Source organism: Lissotriton vulgaris, chromosome 9 (genome assembly GCF_964263255.1).
Source record: "Lissotriton vulgaris chromosome 9, aLisVul1.2, whole genome shotgun sequence".
Lineage (NCBI taxonomy): Eukaryota > Metazoa > Chordata > Amphibia > Caudata > Salamandridae > Lissotriton > Lissotriton vulgaris.
In genome coordinates this window covers 871719823-871740624 of record NC_141697.1, presented here as the reverse complement: position 1 = coordinate 871740624, position 20802 = coordinate 871719823, and the positions used below count along the sequence as shown (strand labels likewise).

Sequence of the window (20802 nt, the reverse complement as noted above, 5' to 3'; positions counted from 1 at the left end):
TGCTGACTGGAATAGCATACCTAAATTGCTTTAACCAAGTTGATCTATCTTCCTCTGGCATACTGTGGAAATCTATATGGTTTATAGAAAAAGCCTTGGGGTAAGATGTTTATCCCCATTATACTGGCTGGCCAATCTTCCCCCTTACCTAGTATAGTTTCAACCAGAGCCGGAGTCCTGTATGTTAAGACTATACAGTCTCCAGCTAAGGTCTTTTCGGAATTACCTATCCAACCAATCCGCCGAGCTATCTTAAACTCTGCGAATAGCGGGTTTGTAATACCTATTCTAGCACTGGGTAGATGTAAGGACTTATTCCTAAGTGTCAACCAATGTTCCAACTCTGGCGATGACAGGTGAGGATTGTTGGCCAGTACGACTGTGTATGGGGTTACTTCGGGAGATAGATGCAAATTTCTACAACCAGCCGAGTTACCTCTAGTTAAATTCTGGTGGTTTGAGTCACTTAGAGTCTGAGATCCCTCTTTATAATTATCCCTGATGGGGAGGATCTCTTTTTGTATATTTAACAACCGCTCGCTACCTCTATTCAGACCCTGTACAAGCTGTGGTTGCTTGTTGGTGGAAAGTGGTTCTCTTGGGTGGAGTGGCCCATGCTCAGCCAGAGCGTTGGTTTTGTGCAAGGGGTCTTGTTGGTACTGCAGGGGAGCGGCCCCATTCCCCGGGTGTCTAGGCTCATCGTGATTCAGACCCAGGGAACTACTTGGTAATGCAGCCTTTGTACTGCATTGACAGGTCGCTTGGGGGGCTTGGGTAGGACTCACCATCCGGTTTTCCAATCTTGTTACACTCGCCTCTAGAGTAGATAATTTGACCATTAGTGGTTTCAAGAGGGCTGGTACTGCTGTTTCTAACTTTTTCCAGAACTCCACATTATCAATGTCCTTGCTTAAAATAGGGGCTGTTTGAGCAGTGTCCTTTAGTGCCATAGTGTGTCCTGTACTAACCTCACTCTCCGTAGTCTTTTGTTTATGTCCGAAAGCCTTTGAGGGGGGAAACACTTTCTTAGTAGGGTCCTGGGCCTTTCTTTTCTAAGATGGCGGCGCTGAGTTTGTCCCTTGACTGATTTTAACTTTCTGGCACCTGGTGCCTACTTTCGGTCTTGTTGATCTATCGGATATTTCATTGAAGTCAATGATCTCTGGATCAGATGCCGATGAGTGCTGGTCTTCCGGTAAGGGAAAGTTAGGCGTGGCATTGATGTTTTCAAAAGGGGAATTTGTTCTCACATGACAAGGGGGGACAGCCAGGTTCTAATGATAGTCGGCGCTCCGTTAGAGGGCAATTTCATGGATTAAAGCTGACTCTGCCCTTAATAGAAATGCGTCCAGTGTTCCCACAACGCCCTGCCCTTTGCGCTTACTCATACTTTCCTCCCAAACCAGACAAGCAATAGAGTACGATCTAATACAGACAACATGATCAACAGGATCAACAACAGCGCAGACGACCACGCCCCACTGAAGACCCCCCCCCGCCAGACCCGGCACCAAGAAAGCATCATGGTTTACCGACGAACTCAAGAGCTCCAAGAAGAACTGCTGAGCCCTCGAGAAAGCCTGGCGCAGAGACCCTACTACAGACAACATGACCACCCTCAAGCTCGCCACTCGAAAACACCACCAGCTTATCCACACCACCAAGAAAACCGCATTCAAGGAACAACTTGACAACAACGCCCTCAACAGCAAGGAACTCTTCAACATCGTCAAAGAGCTCTCGAACCCTAGCGCCGGAGACAACGACATCACCCCATCGCAAGAACTCTGCAACTCGCTTGCCTCGTTCTTCCACAACAAGATCGCAGACATACACAACAGTTTCATCACACAGCCGATGCACCCTACGACTGCATCAACGCCCCCCACCACCACCATCCGCGCCTGGACCCCGATCAACACAGAAGACACCATCCGCACGATGAACTCCATCCACTCCGGATCTCCAACCGACCCCTGCCCTCACCACGTCTTCAACAAGGCCGACTCCGTCATCGCACCTCACCTGCAGGACATCATCAACGTCTCCTTCGACACCACCACGTTCCCAGAGAGCTGGAAGCATGCCGAACTCAGCGCCCTACTGAAGAAACCATCAGCGGACCCCACCGAACTCAAAAACTACCGACCCATCTCACTCCTTCCTTTTCCTGCCAAAGTCATTGAGAAGACTGTCAACAGACAGCTGGCCGCCTTCCTCGAGACGAATGGATCCCTCGACCACTCACAGTCTGACTTCCGGGCCAACCACAGCACCGAGACCGCCCTCATCGCAGCCACCGACGACATCAGATCCCTGCTCGACAACGGAGAAACAGCGGCCCTCATCCTCCTGGACCTCTCCGCGGCGTTCGACACGGTCTTCCACCGCACCCTAGTACAACGCCTCAGCAACATCGGGATCCAAGAAAAGGCACTGGAGTGGATCATCTCCTTCCTCGCCGGAAGAACCCAGAGAGTCCGCCTCCCCCCGTTCAGATCCAAGGCCACCGAAGTCATCTGCGGCGTACCCCAAGATTCATCACTCAGCCCCACGCTGTTCAACATCTACATGAGCCCCCTTGCGGCCATCGCACGCCAACACAACCTCAACATCATCTCCTATGCCGATGACACCCAGCTGATCCTCTCCCTCACCAACGACCCCGCCACCGCCAGAACCAACCTACACGAAGGGATGAAAGACGTAGCCGAGTGGATGATGAACAGCCGCCTGAAACTGAACTCAGATAAGACGGAAGTCCTCATCCTGGTATCTTCGCCCTCCGTCTGGGACGACTCCTGGTGGCCCCCTGCCCTGGGCAGCACACCCAAACCGGCAGACCACGCACGTAACCTGGGCTTCATCCTGGACTCCTCCCTCTCCATGACCAGACAAGTCAACACCGTCTCCTCGTCATGCTTCAACATCCTCCGCATGCTATGTAAGATCTTCCGGTGGATCCCCACCGAAACCAGGAAGACGGTCACCCAGGCCCCCGTCACCAGCCGTCTGGACTACGGCAACTCCCTCTATGCCGGAACCACAGCCAAACTTCAGAAGAGACTCCAAAGCATCCAGAACGCCTCAGCACGCCTCATCCTGGACATCCCCCTACACAGCCACAATTCCGAACACCTGAGAAACCTGCACTGGCTCTCCATCAACAAGAGAATCACGTTCCGACTCCTCACCCACGCACACAAAGCTCTCCACAACCAGGGCCCAAGATACCTCAACGACCACCTGACCTTCTACACTCCCACCCGCCAGCTACGATCGACCAGCCACGCCCTCGCCGCGGTCCCACGCATCCGAAGAGTCACAGTGGGAGGAAGATCCTTCTCCTACTTGGCTGCCAAGACGTGGAACTCCCTCCCCATCCAACTCCGCCTAACCCAAGACCACCTCTCCTTCAGGAAGCAACTCAAGACCTGGCTGTTCGAGCGGTAGCGGACCCCCTTCCGCCAGCGCCTTGAGACCCTACGGGTGAGTAGCGCGCTATACAAATGCTTTGATTGATTGATCGATTGATTGATACAGTCTAATACGGTCTAGAGAATCATACGCACTCTAGTTATATTTGATGGACGATAACTGCCTCAGTTCAAGACCCAATAGCTTGATGACTCAGTTCGGATCAGTTTGGCAAGTGTCCATTGGCCGCCACAAGTTCTTTGATTGTTAATAGCCTGTCCCAGCTCGGCCTCTGATGGGCATGTCTGCGCACATCCCGCTTTCGGAAGCCCTGGCCTCCTTTCAATGCGCCTTCTGGCGCGTCTGATCACAGGTGCGGTGTGCGCGCCGCTTGGTATGCTGGGAGATGTAGACCTCCCCCCCCCCCCGTGGCACCGGTGGAAAAGAGCTATGGCAGGATTGGGTGGCAGTGGAGTTTGGCTGCAAGCACTAATGGGCGTTCTGGCCGGTATCCAGCAGACAGGTAAATGCAAATACAAAAGAGCTTCCACGCTGCGGGAGCCCTGGTATCCTTTAATGCGCCTCCTGGCGCGTCTGATTACAGGTGCGGTGTGCGCACCGCTTGCGCTGCTAGGAGGTGTAGTCCTCCCACCTTGTGAAACCAGAGGCGCAACTAGGGCCAAATTTCGGGGGGGGGGGCTAAGGAAAAATTTCGGGGGGGCTGAACCTTTAATCAGTAGGCAGAGTGGAGCTGCAGGGGCTCTTAGAAGGGGTGAAACAACTGCAAGGCCTAATTAACATTCAAATGGTCTTCTAAAGTCCTGTGAAACGTTCAGGTGCGGCTCTGTGTGTGCCCGGGGTCTGTCTCAACCCGGGCTGTCAAACACGACTTAGGGGGGGGGTGAAGCCCGGTGAGTCCAATGGGTGTTGCGCACCTGTGTGGCACCGGTGGGAAAGAGCTGTACCAGGCGTGGGCGGCAGTGGAGTCCGGCTGCAAGCAATAATGGGCGTTCTGGCCGGAATCCAGCAGACAGGTAAATGCAAATACAAAACACAAACCAAAACCATATCACTTTGACAAAGCTTTTTTCTGTTATTCCTAACCCCCTGTAGCAGCAACCAGCAGACTTTGGAATGGTCCCCTGAACTGAGCCAACATGTTTGACATCTGTTTATATTTTCTTCTCTCTACTGCAGGCTGGACAGAATTTCAGCGGTTCAGGAGATGACAGCGGCAATTGCCTCTGCAAAGTGATACTCCCAGATAACACCTTCCCCATGCATCGAATGGAGTCCCTGGAGTTCACTGCTTACCATCTGAATGTCAGCGTCCAACAGGAGCTCGCAGAGGTGAGAAAAATGCCTCTGTCACTCTTCAGTAGTGGACTTTGTGTTGCTACGTCAGTGGTTGAGATAAAATGGCTGCCCCCCATTTGCAATATTTAGTAAACTATCATAAAACTATTTCCCCTTGTTGCACCAATCTAATGCCTGCTTTTGAATGGCATTTGTTTTTGGCGCTGACTCAATTCAATTCAATCCAATGTATCTTTATTCGGCATTTAAAAAATACCATAAAAGTGCATAAAAACAGTAAGAAATAGTTAAGATACAATTCATTGACCCATGATTATACAAAATAAAAACAATACGTTCAACACCACCCTCTTGAGTTCCTAAGCCTTTGTGAGATCCTGATAAAATTCATTATACAGAACAGGGTATAGGGATCAATTGCCCTTTGCAAAAACAGTAGTGCAATGGCATTTGTTTTTGGCGCTGACTCAGATTTACAGATCTTTGTAAATCTGGGGCCTCTGCAAAAAGCAATGGGTGGTGTGGTGGAGCGCCCACAGCAACAGCCATTGCACGTCCCTTTCACGCAGATGTCTGCATGAAATGGTACCATATTTACAAAGAGTTGATAAGTCATGCAAAGTGGCTTAACCTCACTTTGTAAATATGGAGCAGAGCATTGTGCAACCAGAATGTCGGCAAAAGTGATGTTTCGGCAGCGCAATCCGCTTGTAAATATGCCCCATGGTGTCTCATTTGGTTTAGTATGAATGAGTTGGCATTCATTTTTTCTTAAATAATCATTGCAAACCTACATTATATTATTTCCATATAGATGTAAACCATGTATTTATAAATGGGAAAAAGTACTAGTGTTGGTGAGAACAGTGGTTTTTGCTTTTATACAGTGCATGTAAACAGACACTAACCCATACTGACACAAGCACACAGACATATAGGTATAAGGAAAGAGCAATAAAGGTACAGGCTTTCATGCAAAGACCAACACGGATTCAGAAACTTGCACACTTACAACATATAGAAGTACTCATAAGCATGGACAAGACATACACTACCAGCTATCATGCACATGTATTTAGCTCCAAAGTGACTCAATACCATGTATGATACCTACCGCCAGACCGAGACTTTGGCCAAAAGCATTTTACATGTGGGGATATTTAAGTCAATATTTGCAATGGTGTAAGTAAAACTGCAAGGGCTGAAATCTAAACTTAAAGCGGCTAAAAATGGTGGATCTGGCTCATGTTACCACACATGCCAGGGGCCACATGGCAGCTGTGCCAATACACAAATAAAAAAAGGAAGCACATTTGGCCACATTCGGAGTCATCTGCACACCTAAGTTCAACATTGGGGTAAAAATGCCTGTCAAATGAGCATAACTTCATGTTATTTACTCCCCCTACTTGTACTCAAACTCATAAACAGTTTTAATCATGCATCACATTAGAAAAGCAAAGAAGTGAAATCCCTTTTTGAAGCATAATGGTTGCTAAGCCTCTTGATCTACCAGGGAAGAGCGGGCTCTTCCAGCAATGCCAACCTATTTCATTTCTTACTCCTAGAAAGTGATACCAAAGAGTCCATCATTCCCTTTGGCATCGCTTTGTTCGCCCTAAGTTGGCAGGGTATGCCCAGACGTGGGCCCCTTGCTCACTTTGCCACTGGATTCAAGATAGCCTGGCTGATGAACCCAAAACCGGTCCTAGGATGCTTGTTTCCGGTCCAGGAAAGACATGGCTTGGCAGTTCGGGCTGGACTGTTCCCATGAGGCACAGATTCAGACTGATTTGCATATGGCCATGTCCGAATTGAGGTGGTGGTGTGAGTTAAAGAATGATGATGGGTTAAACCCAGAACAGTTGACTGGGGGTGAGAGTTGATTTTATCTAACGCTCCGTCCATCATTCCCTTTGGTATCGTTTTGTTCGTCCTAAGTTGGCAGGGCATGCCCAGATGTGGGTCCCTTGCTCACTTTGCCACTGGATTCAAGATAGCCTGGCTGATGAACGTTATGAACCTGAAACCAGTCCCAGGATGCTTGTTTCCGGTCCGGGGAAGACATGGTTTGGCAGTTTGGGCTGGACTGTTCCCATGAGGCACAGGGTCCGACTGATTTGCATATGGCCATGTCCAAACTGGGGTGGTGGAGTGAGCTAAAGAATGATGATGGATTAAACCCAGATCAGTTGACTGGGTGTGCGTGTTTGATTTGCTCTAACGCTCCATCCATCTTTCCCTGTGGTATCGCTTTGTTCGCCCTAAATTGGCAGGGTATGCCCAGACATGGGTTCCGTGCTCACTTTGCCACTGGATTCAAGATAGCCTAGATGATCAGGGTTATGAACCCGAAACTGGTCCCAGGATGCTTATTTCCAGTCCAGGGAAGACATGGCTTGGCAGTTAGGGCTGGACTGTTCCCATGAGGACAGGGTCAGAATGATTTGCATATGGCCATGTCCGAACTGGGGTGGTGGAGTGAGCTAAAGAATGATGATGGATTAAACCCAGATCAGTTGACTGGGGGTAAGTGTTTGATTTGCTCTAACGCTCCGTCCATCATTCTCTTTGGTATCGCTTTGTTCGCCCTAAGTTGGCAGGGTATGCCCAGACGTGGGTCCCTTGCTCACTTTGCCACTGGATTCAAGATAGCCTGGCTGATTAGGGTTATGAACCCGAAACCGGTCCCAGGATGCTTGTTTCTGGTTCGGGAAAGACATGGCTTGGCAGTTCGGGCTGGACTGTTCCCATGAGGCAAAGGGTCAGAACTGATTTGCATATGGCCATGTCTGAACTGGGGTGGTGGAGTGAGCTAAAGAATGATGATGGATTAAACCCAGATCACTTGACTGGGGGTGAGTGTTTGATTTGCTCTAACGCTCCGTCCATCATTCCCTTTGGTATTGCTTTCTTACTTCTACAACATGATTGGCTGGAGTGAATGTCACACACAGAAGTCACTTGGACTAACTGGAAATACTGAAGAGGTTTCAAAGAAGTGTCTTTTATATGAACCTGTAAGTTTATTACACTGTCCTAGAAGGGCGTAGCAAGTTTATTACACTATGCTAGAAGGCCGTATTATTTACTGCCTTTTGTGGAACTAAGGAAACAAAGAAAAATTCAGAAGTCTCTAGTGTGACTGAGCTTAGCTCTTCGATTAAGAGGTTAGGTTTTGAGGAGGGTGTGAAATATTAGAGCAGAACAGCTATAAATTAGCAAGAGGTTACTTTGGCTTATTAAAAAGGTTACCCCTCCCATCCTTAAAATTAATTAATACTCAAAAACCCTTCAATATCTTAAAGTATCAGGCACAGGTTACTTTCTGGTTATCATAAGATATTGATGTCGAAATTAAAGCTATGATCATGATTTAGAGTTTGGAGACATATACTCCCTGCCATCTGCCTTGTTACAATGTATTCGGATATAATCAGGGTCACTAGAATTATATGGCAGGAAAGGACCAAATTATGCTGCAGGGTTGATTATATTATGCAGCAAGAAAAGGCAGATTGTGAAACATATTGCAGCATACTTTGAGATAGTTTTACTTCATTATTTTTTCATTTTTACAAGTTAACACTGCATGGGTAAAGGTTTCAACTCATTAGTACAGCTGTACACCCAGATACAGCAAGAAGTGACCAGCCAAACTTTGTGAAGGGCCGTCCCTAACTTAGTACCATTTGCCTTTGTGTTTTTAGCAAATTTTGATCCGTTTGGGCTCAAAACACATTTGTATGTTAACCCCTTGCATGCTGATGACGGCCCCCGTCCGTCATGCACTACAGCGCTTGTGTGCTGATGGGGGCTAGGAGCCGTCATAAACCCGTCCACTTGCGATTTTGCCGCACTGGCGCAGAATCGCGGCCGCATGCAAGGGGTTAAAATCTGAAGCTTATGCAGCAGATGATGAATTATGTAGCAAATGTGACTAATCCATAATATGCGGTAAAACTCCATAGACTTGTAAAATTCCAATGGTCCTGGACATAATGCACGTGTAATAAGGTGGACAGGATATCCGTCACATTTGTGAAGGAGTACCTGTTTTCAAACTCTAAATCAGGCCCTATGATCTAATTGCTGATTTGTGGCAGTCATGATCAGAATGAACAACAGCTCATGCGGTTGCCATTCTGTCTGTGTTGCCGCTTAATAGGCTTGAGGTGATGCATTTTACAGTAGATATCATGTTCACCCCATGAGCAGCAAGGCAATTAATAAAACATGGGTGAAGGGTATACAGAATAAATACAGATCTCTGTAAATATTCAAAGAACTATATACTTCTTGTGACCTACTTTCCGAGTTCGTGATTATTAATAGGGTTTCTATGCGCTCGACTGTGTCTTCTCACACTTTTCTGTGACCTGAGCCATATTTTTGCACCTATAGATACAGAGCTACCGGAGCAGCTTTAACTTGTACCTGCAGCGGCTCCAGAACTTGACCCGCAGGGTGGAGGTGATGGAGTTGGGTGGTGTCTCATACACTGAGCTGGACTTCGAGTTGCTGAAGGCTGAAATGCGGGAGATGGAGTCACTTGTGACACAGCTGAGGGCATCCATGGATGGCAGCAACGTCATTGTGGAGACACTCTACACCGAGGTACTGTGCGCTTTTCATCTTTTTTTCATTCAATGCACAATTTCCGTGTTCTCCCATACATAGTTGGGAGTCTTCCAACTATGTATCATATCATAAATGGTGGCGATCTCACTGGAAAACTGGAAATCATCCTACATGCAGGAGGACTCGTATGACATCCACCAGTTCTTAGAGGGCAGAATGAACAGGTGGGCTTTGTGGAGAGGAACTTAGAGGACACTTAGGGCCAAAGCACAAAGACTGAGGAAGAGGAAGGTTCTTTCCAACAAGCAAGTATTTACACAGAGCCAATGGGAGATTTTCTTTCTAGGCTCTGTCACCCTGTGCATCAACTTGGTGGCAACTTCAAAACATGCTGAAAATCTCTTAAAACCATAGATTACATCACACCAACTAAAACTCTAAAACACAATTCATTATGACGTCCCATAAAAATGACTTAATGTGAGCTGGTTATCAGGCAAATGTAGCACGACTTAGGGGCATATTTACAAGGGGTAATCGCCACCAGAACGCCACTTTTTTTAACGATAACCTCTTCACCTTATTTACAAGGTGGCATTCAGCCACTAAGCGTGGCTTAACGCTGCTGTGTAAATAATACCCCTATTCACGCAGCACTTAGTGTGAAAAAGGTGGGCAATGGGTGATGCAGGTGGCATTCCGCTGCAACACCCATTGCTTTTTGAAGCTGCCCCTATTTATAAGGCCAGCATAAATATGGGGCAGCCCCGAAAATTAGACTGGTGAAAACCTAGTCTTAAACTGCCACAAGGAGGAGAAGTTATTAATTTTTCTTCATTTTTGCGGTTTCCATGTGCTGCTGCAGCATACATAGAAATAGCAATTCGCCATTAGTGATTGTTTACGTGCAGGGACGGGGGATAGAGCGCGAGGTCACCTGCTCGTTTATCATACTTACCTGGGTCCATAAACATACACACTTTGAACAGGTAGCCCTTGCTAATCAGGATTTTAATGAACCTTTTCAGGATTTATACCTATACCAATTGACTTACCAATCCTTGTCACTGGTACCTAGAGTCCTAAAGGATTAAGGGTGTTAGGATAATAGGAAGAAAACAACAACTGCATGCATAAAATAACCACAAACTCAGGAAAGGTTTCAACACTTTAGCTATGTAAATTCTTAAATGTCAGAGTCCTTACATTTGCAATTAAAACTCGTTCAATTAGGAAGATAATGATCAAAGCAAAAATATGCAGAGATTTTATGAGACTGTCTTTAAGCATTTGAACATAGGAAGGGAAGAAAAGGGAAAACAGTACGATGACTTACCCACACAGATTATATTTACCTAGAATGGTGTGCAGACCAAACCTGGCCACAGGCTGGGATAAAGGACAGGATTACCGAAAGTTCAGGTGCCAACAGGATAAACAGGTGTAGACCAGAACCAAGACAGGTGCAGACCTAAATGGATCAGGATAGGTCAGATGTAGGTCAGGATTGGTACCCTCAGCTAAAGTGCAACGCCAGTGTCACACCCCTCTCTGCGACTAACAGTTGGACCCGATTGGGTTATCAATCCTTCTCCCTCAGAACACTGATTGGGTTATCGATTCTTCTGACAGAGTGCTATGACAGCACCTCTGCTCTCGATCGCCTATTGAGTGCGTTGGGTCAGTTACAGGTCAGCTATTCGGACAAATCGAACAATCTAACTAGCTAAGCCTACCTTAGATACCATTTTCCAGAGCAATATACCACCCCCCAGTGTTTCAAATTTGTGTATTCCCTCAATTTTATTGATCAAAAGGCGAAGAGAGGTCATCTCACCATACCAGTTATGAGATCATTTAATTCAAATATTTAAATCAACGTTCCCTTCCATAATTTTATTTTCCCATGCATTTTTATTCCACACAACAATGAATGTTCTAATAGTAAATACATTTTTAAAACATTTTAACAAGTTCACATCCTCTTGAAGGTTCATGAGGTCGGGTTCCCAGGAGAATCGCAGACAAGACTGTCACTGGCACCCGTTCAATGCCATTGCTTGTGGACTCTCTGGATTTTGGTTCAAGCGCATTCTTGGGACCCAAGATGGCGCTACATTTTACTTGATTGGCCCGAACACGAGCTAGTAGCAAAGTCAAAGAAGAACAGTTTTTGAACAAAGAATAAATGAATGCACTGTATACCACTTATCTCTACTCTATTCCCATTACTTTATTTTAACTATAGCGTTAAAAATTAAGCAGAACAAACAATGTTTAGTATACGCAGCAGCATAAGCATTAGCATGTGAAACATAGAGTAGCCATCTTTAATACTAGTGCGCAGAAGCAAAGATTTCCCACCAAAATCAGAGAAGATGTCATGTTACGTGAGTGTGACAGATGCATGCGCAGCAAAATTCCCATGTTGCGGCTTCCATTTTGATGTATTCGAGTTACTGTTAGTAAAAGCACATAGGTAAGCTTCCCCTGGATACTAGAAATGTCTTTTGGTGCAATTAATAGTAAACGAAACATGTTGAGTATTACATTACTTGTTATTTAGAGAGGGTTGAGTCTGAGCAAGTCTCTTTACATGCGAAACCTTGCTCCATCAAGGGACACCTCCCTGCACATGAACAATCATTAAGTAATGCAACCTTTATATCGGCTGCAAAGTTTTTGCGGTTTTTATGTGCTGCATTCTGCAACACACATAGAAGTTACAAATCACCATTAGTGATTGTTTATGTGCAAGAAGGGGCGCCTTCTTGCACATGAACAACCATTCCCTGTAATGCAGGCCCCTTGCACCATGATGCAAGGGGACCTGCATTGCCCCTAGATAGCTAAATTTAGCTCCAGTACTTAGGGAAACTCATGGGTGCGCCATATTATTGAAAAAACGGGGCGCATGCCTGCATTTCCAGAATGTTGGACTGGTCAGGAGAGAGGTATAAAGTGGAGAAGAACAAGAACCAAACATGATGTCCTAATGAAGGAAGGAGTGTTAGGATGGAACTGGGACAAGGGCAGCGCAAAGCCTAAATATCTAAGCAGTCAAGGCTGGAGAGCAGAACCACATCTGGACCTCATACGCAGGCTCAGCAACTTTAATCTTGTACTGGACGAGATACTGCGATGCTACCTCTCTGTGGTCGTGCTTTTCCTAGGCCTTTCCCTGGTAGCTATTTGTTATCATGTGCTCTGCTTGTCCCTGTGAGAGATGGTGGGGCACCCCCAGAGTGGGTTCAGTAGATAGGCAGAGTTTACTTGCTAGAAGCTTCTACCTCCTTCTATTGTGTCTATATGTTGGAGCTCCCTGTTGTATGGATTGCCATCTCCATAATGGCTACAGTTTCCAAGGTACGCATTCACAATGCTGCAGTCTCTGGATCCCAACTCTTCCCTGTGACCAGGCTGTGCAGGGCAGTAGGTAAGCACTGTGTGCAGTCAATTGTTTAAGAGGTTTGGTGGTGGGAAAGGTACAGTGGTGCTCAGTCCTAACAACCATCCATGTCTCACAGACCATTCTATGATATGCACCAATTTGGTCATTATAATAAGCTAACAACAACTTGCTGAAAATCTTAAAACCACTCTGTTATATTCCAAGATCAGGTTCTTTGACCCACTCAGAACTTTCCTAAGGCATGTGCCCCACAATCAATTCTTTGCAACCTTCTTCAGGCTTGAAAGTTCTTCCAATCAAACTCCCCATGGCACCCTAGCTTGCATGTCTATATTTAATCAAGTGTTATTGCTTGATATAAGATTAAACTTTATATATGATATACTTGTTTAGCTTATTTATCATGAATGTTTCTCCATCTATGGTTCTTGTACACCACCCCACTGACACTGAACTTCTGAACTCATTTGTTTCTATAAGAGCTACAAAACACACACATAAAAGAAATATAATAGCTACCCATGCTTACCTATGTGAACTACCCCCTCCACTACATCCAACAACTGACAATGCTTCAGTATCACACTCTATCCAAATCTATTGTTTTACTTCCACCATGAAAGTATTGTAATCTCCCACCAATACCCTCCTGCTGTATAGTAAAGCCATTAATTCCAATCACAGCTTTCTGAATGCTCCTCAAGCCTACATGTCTTCCAGCCTTAACTATGGGCAAATCTACTCTCTGTTCCAGAGGTGTCCATCATAAATCCACATGTAACAGATGCCTATCAGATTCTGGTTATACCTACTAACTACGCAATGATTTGCTCTTAGATTAATTGCAAGGGAAATTATATTATGTGGAAATCCAGAAAATGTGACATGAAGCACTTCTTCCAGGACCTGTATTGGACAAACGTGGCTTTATCTCTCTAATTGCTCTTTGTTGTTGCTCCAAGTCTTATTTTATGCCTCATCTTGTCCCATGACCAGTACCAGGAGACGCAATCGGATTTAAATCTCACACTGTTGATGTTCACCTTTGTTTACGAGTATTTTCATGGTCTGGTGAGCGGCACCAATCTTATTGTGGCCTCAAGACCGCAGCGTCACCCTCAGGGATCTCTTATCCCTGGTGGTTGCGGCAGTCCCAGGGCGGTCCATCCACCCAAATTGTAATCCGGTGGCCGGACCGCCGGTGCAGTATGGCCGGACCGTCACGGTGGGTTTGGCAGCCCACGGACATTCAAACTCAAAACCCGGCCCTAATTCCGCACCAACAGGCTGAATACTGCACCTGACATGAGATATCACTCTGTTTAGACATGGTTGCCACTCAGATATAAGGTAATTCATTTTCCTGGAAATGCCCGTTTCGTACATGCCAGTCTCTGGCACACTCCCCATGGGGAATGCATGCGACCTCTGTTCTCACCCCATAACCTACTGAACCTTGCACTCATTTTGAATACCTATCTTTACCTAACAAACACACCACTCATGTTTACAAGCTACAAGTGGTCACCTTGTGAAATGGCAGTCTGCGATGCCCAATCACAAAGTTGTGTGTACACACCCACTATAGCCACCTATAGCCACCTCTTCCATTTATCACCCAATCATATATAAATTCAATTTCATCATAAAATGAATACAGTTTTACTTGTTCTTTCTCTGGAGCCCATTAAATCCTTTGCGGGCATTGCCAGTCTTGTAGAAAGTGTTATTAATAAATACAAATCCATTTATCAATTAAATGCAAACATTTTATGAGTACATAGAAAAAATTGGTTCCACCATTGGCCCCCCACCACAAATTGAATGCTTCAGTATCTGTGATGGCATTTACATTTTCTTTTCTTTCTTGCAGATAAAAAACATTTCCTTGATGGTGAATCAGCTGGAATCATACGACCAAAACAACGTGCTAGCAGTGCGGCGAGAAATAGTTGCCCTGCAGAAGCGACTCAAGGACTGCGAGACAAACCAAGGGAAAGCCTCTCCTTCGCCTCCCACCTACGGTGAGTGGGGAGACTGCTTTTCAACCTTACTACAGATTTATCTACCCCTTAAGTGTGGTCGTCAGCACACTCCCTCACCAATGTGTCTGTCAGCCATTGGCCAACACAGGGAAGAGTTAGAAAGGCCCCTTTGGTGCTTTGCATCAGAGGGTTTTTTGTTCTGCTGCTAGGACTGCTCAGGAAGACAGGAAGAGCTTCCCAAGCAGCCTGGAAGTTTTCTTTATTTGTAATGACATCATTAATTCTAAAAGGTAAAGTAAAACGAGCAGATAGGCTTGTTTTACTTTCATTGAATCAGTGCTTAAGGCAGTAAACCACCCCGAGTATGAATTCTCTTTGTTGGAAAGGTGAGTATCTCCGCTTTCCAGTGGTAACTCTGCCCAGTGGATCACTTTTTGGGATCACCACAGGAGAGTGATCCCCAAACAGGGAGCCACCCGTTAGCCACCAGGGATAGGTGGAGCTGCCCCTTGGATGAGGGCTTGCACTCTCTGTCAGACCTGCCCTTCTTGGTGTGGTTTGCCCCCGTCTTTTTGCTTCTGTCTCCGGTATTTTCGATGTGTGCTTGTTGGAAAGTGGATAATTTGTAGGGAAAAATGTAGGTCTGCCACTGGCAATAAGGCCACTAACACAGTATAGGGGTCAGAATAGGTCTTCGAAAACTATTCCTATGCTCAACCCTTGGTAAAGTGGCTGTGAGCAGGCAGGCTTAACTTCAAAGACAGTTATGTAAAACATTTAAAAACACAAATTCAGTAAGTAATTAAGACACAACACAAGATAAAAATTACCAATTTATAAAAATAGGAAATATTTGTATCTTTTAAATGACACCAACATGTAAAACAATCCACTGTAGGGAGCCAGAGATATGAATTTTCAAAGATTAGTCTCTTTCTAGTGCTTAGAAACCAACAGTGCCCCTTTTAGTCATTGTGTTGCCTCTGACAGGGACACATTCACCTTTAGCAATTGTTCTGGAGGATCTCTCCCCAGTATTGTGCAGCCCCCTCCAGCAGGCTGGGTCATGTTAGAACTTGTTCCTGAAGTTCTTCTTGCGGGTTCCAAAGTATCCAACACGCAATCCAAGGTTCTGGAATCTCCAAGAGGGTCCTTGAATAGTATGAGACATTAATTCCCACAATCCACTTGAACAAAACCCTTACACATCCACTGATATTATTCCAGGCTGGGGATTCTTATTGTGATGTTCCAGGTGAGCTCTGTTAACCTGTAGCTTTCAGGGAGTCCACTCTTTAGTCTTTTTGAAGCAGGTTTGATCCACAGGGCTGTAGTTTCAGATGGTGCCAAAAGGTGCAGGCCTCAGAGTGCAGGCCTTTGGAAATGCACATCAAACTCTTCAGCGCAGACCCTTCTGATTCTCTTAAGTTTCAAGCAGCAGATCTAAGAGGCACTGCCCCTCTCAGATACTTATTCAGTGTTTTCTGGGGTCAAGCAGGAGAGAATTACTGTCCAATGAGCTGCAGAGTTTCACCCAAAGGTCGGACCATTTCCTGCAAAGTGTGGCAAAATGCTACCCTAGAAACCACTATTTTTCCAAAATAATTTTCATCTGAAAGAAACAGGTTAGTGTTAGATTCCTTAACTTAGAATATCCCCAGGGTCAGACTGGATCCGGAAAGTTTTCGTTAGCACTATCCCATTGCGTCGCTAGGCGTCGTCTGCGGCTCCACATCGGCATTGTGATCGCCGGGATGATGTCGTCGGAGTACTTAGACGCCGCCCTCGCGCGCTGACGTCAGTTCTTCTTTTTTCCACTCCAGCAAGCGCAGATCCAGGAAGAGCAGTATTCCAGTCAATTTTGACAAACTTTTTGATCTCTTTTGATCACCTTTCGAGTCGACTTCCGGTGCCGATAGGGATGCCTTGTTTTAAACCTTGCGAGGACTATCAACGCCTGATGTCGGTGACAGACCCCCACCATTGATGCCTTTATGGCCTCCGGGCCGACCATGATGACAATTTGTGCCCCGACTGCCGGGCCTTGACCTCGAAGGCTAGACGGGGGCGGTCCCGTAAGCTGCTCAAGATCCGGCAGTCGGCTCCGTGCCCCTCGAGGTCCCAGTCGAGGAGGAAGTCGAGGGACCGGTCGCGTAGACGCAGTCATCGCCGCTTGACAAGTCACAACCACACATCAGGCTCCAAGTCCTCAGGGAAGTCGAGGCATTCAAAAAAGAAGTCGAAGAGGCGTCATCGCTCTTCCCGACGCTCGCTCAATGCGGCCGGGGGTTCGGGTGACACCGCCCATGTGGCTCCGTTGGAGCCGCAGGTGCCACGTCCAGCTCCATACCCGCTGGTCCCTTGGCTGCAGGCAACACCGGAGGAGATCAGCGCTTTTCACGGCCATGAGGTCACGTTTCCCTCCGTCGGAACCTGCTGAGGTACCTTTGTGCCCCGCGGGTCCGACTGGGAGCCCTAGCGCGAACCAGCGCCGCTCGGCACCGTCTCCGATGCCGATGGGTGAGGCCTTAACCTACAACCCGGCTCCATAATTTTTACCTGATTATCAGGAGATGGATGACGAGGAGGACTGGGAGGGATCTGAGGACACTCTGGCACTGCAGTGCCAGTTGAGTCAGGACTGGGCAGAAGAGCTAAGGGAGGCCAGTGGTCTGGACACTTCGCCCGACACTGGATTTGTTTCTCCTCCCTCCGTGGCTTCGGAGGAGGGGGCTGCTTACTGCTTGGTGTTGAACAGGGCGGTGAAGGCCTTGGCTCTTGAGCTCCTTGTCGCGGCTGTGAGGACTAATCTCCTCAATGAGGTGCTCAAACCGCAGGCAAGTTCCTCGGAACCTCTACTGCCGTTTAACGAAGCCCTCACTGACGTTCTGCTGGGCACCTGGTCCAAGCCCTCCACAGGCCTCCCTGTGGATCTGAACGTGGCCCGACGCCACCGCCCGGCTCCGAGCGACCCTAGCTTTCTGTCACTGCACCCACCCCCAAGAGCCTGGTGATCCAGGCCTCTCCATCCCAGACCGCATTCCCGATCGCTCCTCCGGATCGGGAATCTAAACTGTATGATCAGTTTGGGAAGAAACTGTTCTCCTCTCTGAGTTTGGGGCTGCGGTCTGTCAACACCCCCTGCCTTTTGGGCCATTACACCGACTCTCTGTGGGATACGGTTGCAGACATGCTTCCACAGTGTCCGGAGGAGGCCAGGACACGGCTCACCCACGCCCTGGCGGAAGGGCGGGTTGCAGCACGGTACTCAACTAGATGTGGACTTGACATCACGGACTCGCTGGTTAGAGCGATTGCAACGACGGTGGCGGTTCGCCGCCAAGCCTGGCTGAGGTCCGCCAACTTTCCAGGAGATGTCCAGGCCACGCTCATGGACATGTCCTTCGATGGCTGTCGCCTCTTTGGCGACAAAGCGGATAGTGCACTGGAACGTTTTTAAGGACTCCAGGGCTAGGGCCAAGTCCTTGGGCCTAGGCCAATGCCAGCAAACTTCCGCTTTCCGCCCCTTTTGTGGCCAAGGAATGGGCGCCCCCACACGTCCAGCCAGCCACAGGCGGCATAACCAGTCTCAACGCGGACGTGGCGGTGCCGGGGGACAACAGCAAGGTCAGTCCACATCCTCTCCCGCAGCATCTGCCTCTAAGCCTTTCCTAGTCCGGCTTTTCAGGCCTATTCGACTTCAGTGGGGGGCAGGGTTTGCCATCACCTCCTCCACTGGCGCACCATCACGTCGGACAGGTGGGTGCTGCAAATCGTCCGAAGGGGCTACTCTCTCCTCTTTGAGGCGACCCCTCCAGCCATGACACCGCAGTACCACCGCATGTCGGGGGATCACTTGAAACTTCTGCAGGAGGAAGTTATGGTCCTCTTGGCCAAGGGGGCCATCAAGCGCGTTCCTGGGCCAGAAGTCGGACATGGTTGCTATTCTCACTACTTTCTTGTACCCAAGAAGGGCAAAGAAGGCCTAGGCCCTATCTTGGACCTACGGAGCATCAACGGCTTCCTCCGGAAGGAGAAGTTCAAGATGCTGACATTGGCTCAGGTACTAGCTGCCCTGGACCCTGGAGACTGGATGGTAGCGTTGGACTTGCAGGACGCGTATTTCCACATCAGCGTCCTGCCGGCCCACCGGCGCTACCTGCGGTTCACGGTAGGCCACGAGCACTTTCAGTTTACCGTGCTCCCCTTCGGCCTTACCAGCGCCCCTCGGATGTTCACAAAAGTGATGGCGGTGGTAGCAGCTCATCTGCGCAGATCAGGGGTTTCAGTCTTCCCCTATCTCGACGATTGGTTGTTGAAGGCGGGCTGCCCCCAGACAGTCGTCTCCCACCTCCAGACTACGGCCGACCTTTTGCACTCGCTGGGGTTCTCCATCAACATGCGGAAGTCGCACCTGTGCCCCTCTCAGAAGCTCTTTTTCATCAGAGCGGATCTGGACTTGGTGGGGTTTTGGGTTTATCCTCCCGAACAGCGGGTTGAGGATATTCAGGCTCTGATTCCGATCTTTCAGCCTTTATCCCGAGTCTCGGTCAGGTTGGCGCAGCGACTCCTGGGCCTGATGGCCTCCTGCATCCTTCTGGTGCATCACGCCAGGTGGCAGATGCGAGATCTGCAGTGGTACCTGAAGTTTCAGTGGGCACAGCATCAGGGCAACCTGTCCGACCACGTCCTGATCTCAGAGGGCAGTGCGAGTCAGTTGCAGTGGTGGCTCACGGACCGCGATTGGGTCAGCGGCAGATCCCTCTCCCTACCCCACCTGGAGCACGTAGTGGTGACAGATGCGTCCCTCCTGGGATGGGGGGCCACATGGAGAGGAGGAGTTCAGAGGCCTTTGGTCTCTGGCGAAGTCTTGGCTCCATATCAACGTTCTGGAGCTACGGGAGATCCGACTTGCACTGAAGGCATTCCTTCCCTCTGTCCGGGGAAGTGTAGTGCAGGTGTTCATGGACAACACCACGCCATGTGGTACTGCAACAAACAAGGCGGGTGGGGTTGTGGCCCCATTGTCAGGAGGTTCTGCGCATCTGGCAATGGCTGGAACACCAGGGTGATAACTTTATTTCGGTCATTGACCATAAAAGTGCAGATAAAAGACATACAAGCACAATAATAAAATCCATAAATACTTGCAGTTAAAAAGTTATTAAACAGCAAGTTATCAAAAAAGGAGAGAAAAAAAAAAGAAAGAAAGGGGGATTGCTCCAGTTAGGTCCTTATCAGAAAGGTGGTCCTTCTACGCCACATACCATGTAGGAAGCGGGAAACAGCAAAAACAATAGGAGGGGAGGTATCATATGTTAAAACTCTACAAGCCTGTGCACATTGTCTAAGTCCCAAGTTTCTGCACAGTGGAGCCAACCAGCATTTCCGTATTTTGCTATACGCCGAGCAGAAGAACAGGACATGCACAATATCTTCTATGCTATTATTACAGGCTGGGCAGGTTCCCTCATTTGAGATAGTCCATTTAGAGGTCAGCACCCTAATGGGCAAGCAGCAGTGCCTCAGTTGGGTGTATAATTTTCTCGCTAGAGGAGGCTGCACTAGGTCTAGAAATTCCTCCCTCTTGGGTGCAATTTTCACCTGCAGAAATTCAGTTGATAGCCTGCCCAGAGTTGTCGAGCAGTGTAACATGATACGGCTCCCACAGTTGAGGCAAGCCGATTTGGTAGAGAAGAACCTTAATGTGGGATAGCCAGGGTATATTTTTGTTCTTGAGCTGCCCCAAGACTGCTGAAAATTCCGCTCTGTATTCAACAAGCTCCGTTACAGTTCAGAGCCTTCTCCAATAGAGATGGGGTCGTGCGGCTATCAGATCTTTGATGGACTCAAGGCTCATATCTAGCCGCAACGGTATGAGAGGGGTGCTTTAAGGTAGGCCTACCAGATTTCTCATAAAAGCTTGCTCAACCTTTAGAAGACTCAGTGCGTTCTTATGTCCCCAGAGTTCTGCACCGTACATAGCTGCTGACCTGGTCTGGGCTCTATAAGTTTCAAGAACAGGGGCGACTGGTTTAAATTGTGAAGTTTTGTGAAATTTCCCAATCCCCCCTGTAATCTGTGAAAGTC

At 47.9% G+C, this 20802-nt stretch overlaps 1 protein-coding gene across 1 annotated transcript in view; it reads left to right on the top strand.

The window, feature by feature from the left end:
* LOC147692405 (olfactomedin-4-like) overlaps window positions 1-20802 on the top strand; it is a 79729-nt gene that overhangs the window by 29805 nt on the left and 29122 nt on the right. The window contains exons 2-4 of the mRNA XM_086936782.1: window positions 4615-4767; window positions 9139-9351; window positions 14601-14751. Coding sequence (XP_086792908.1) covers window positions 4615-4767; window positions 9139-9351; window positions 14601-14751 — 517 coding nt within the window. The remainder of the gene's footprint in view (window positions 1-4614; window positions 4768-9138; window positions 9352-14600; window positions 14752-20802) is intronic.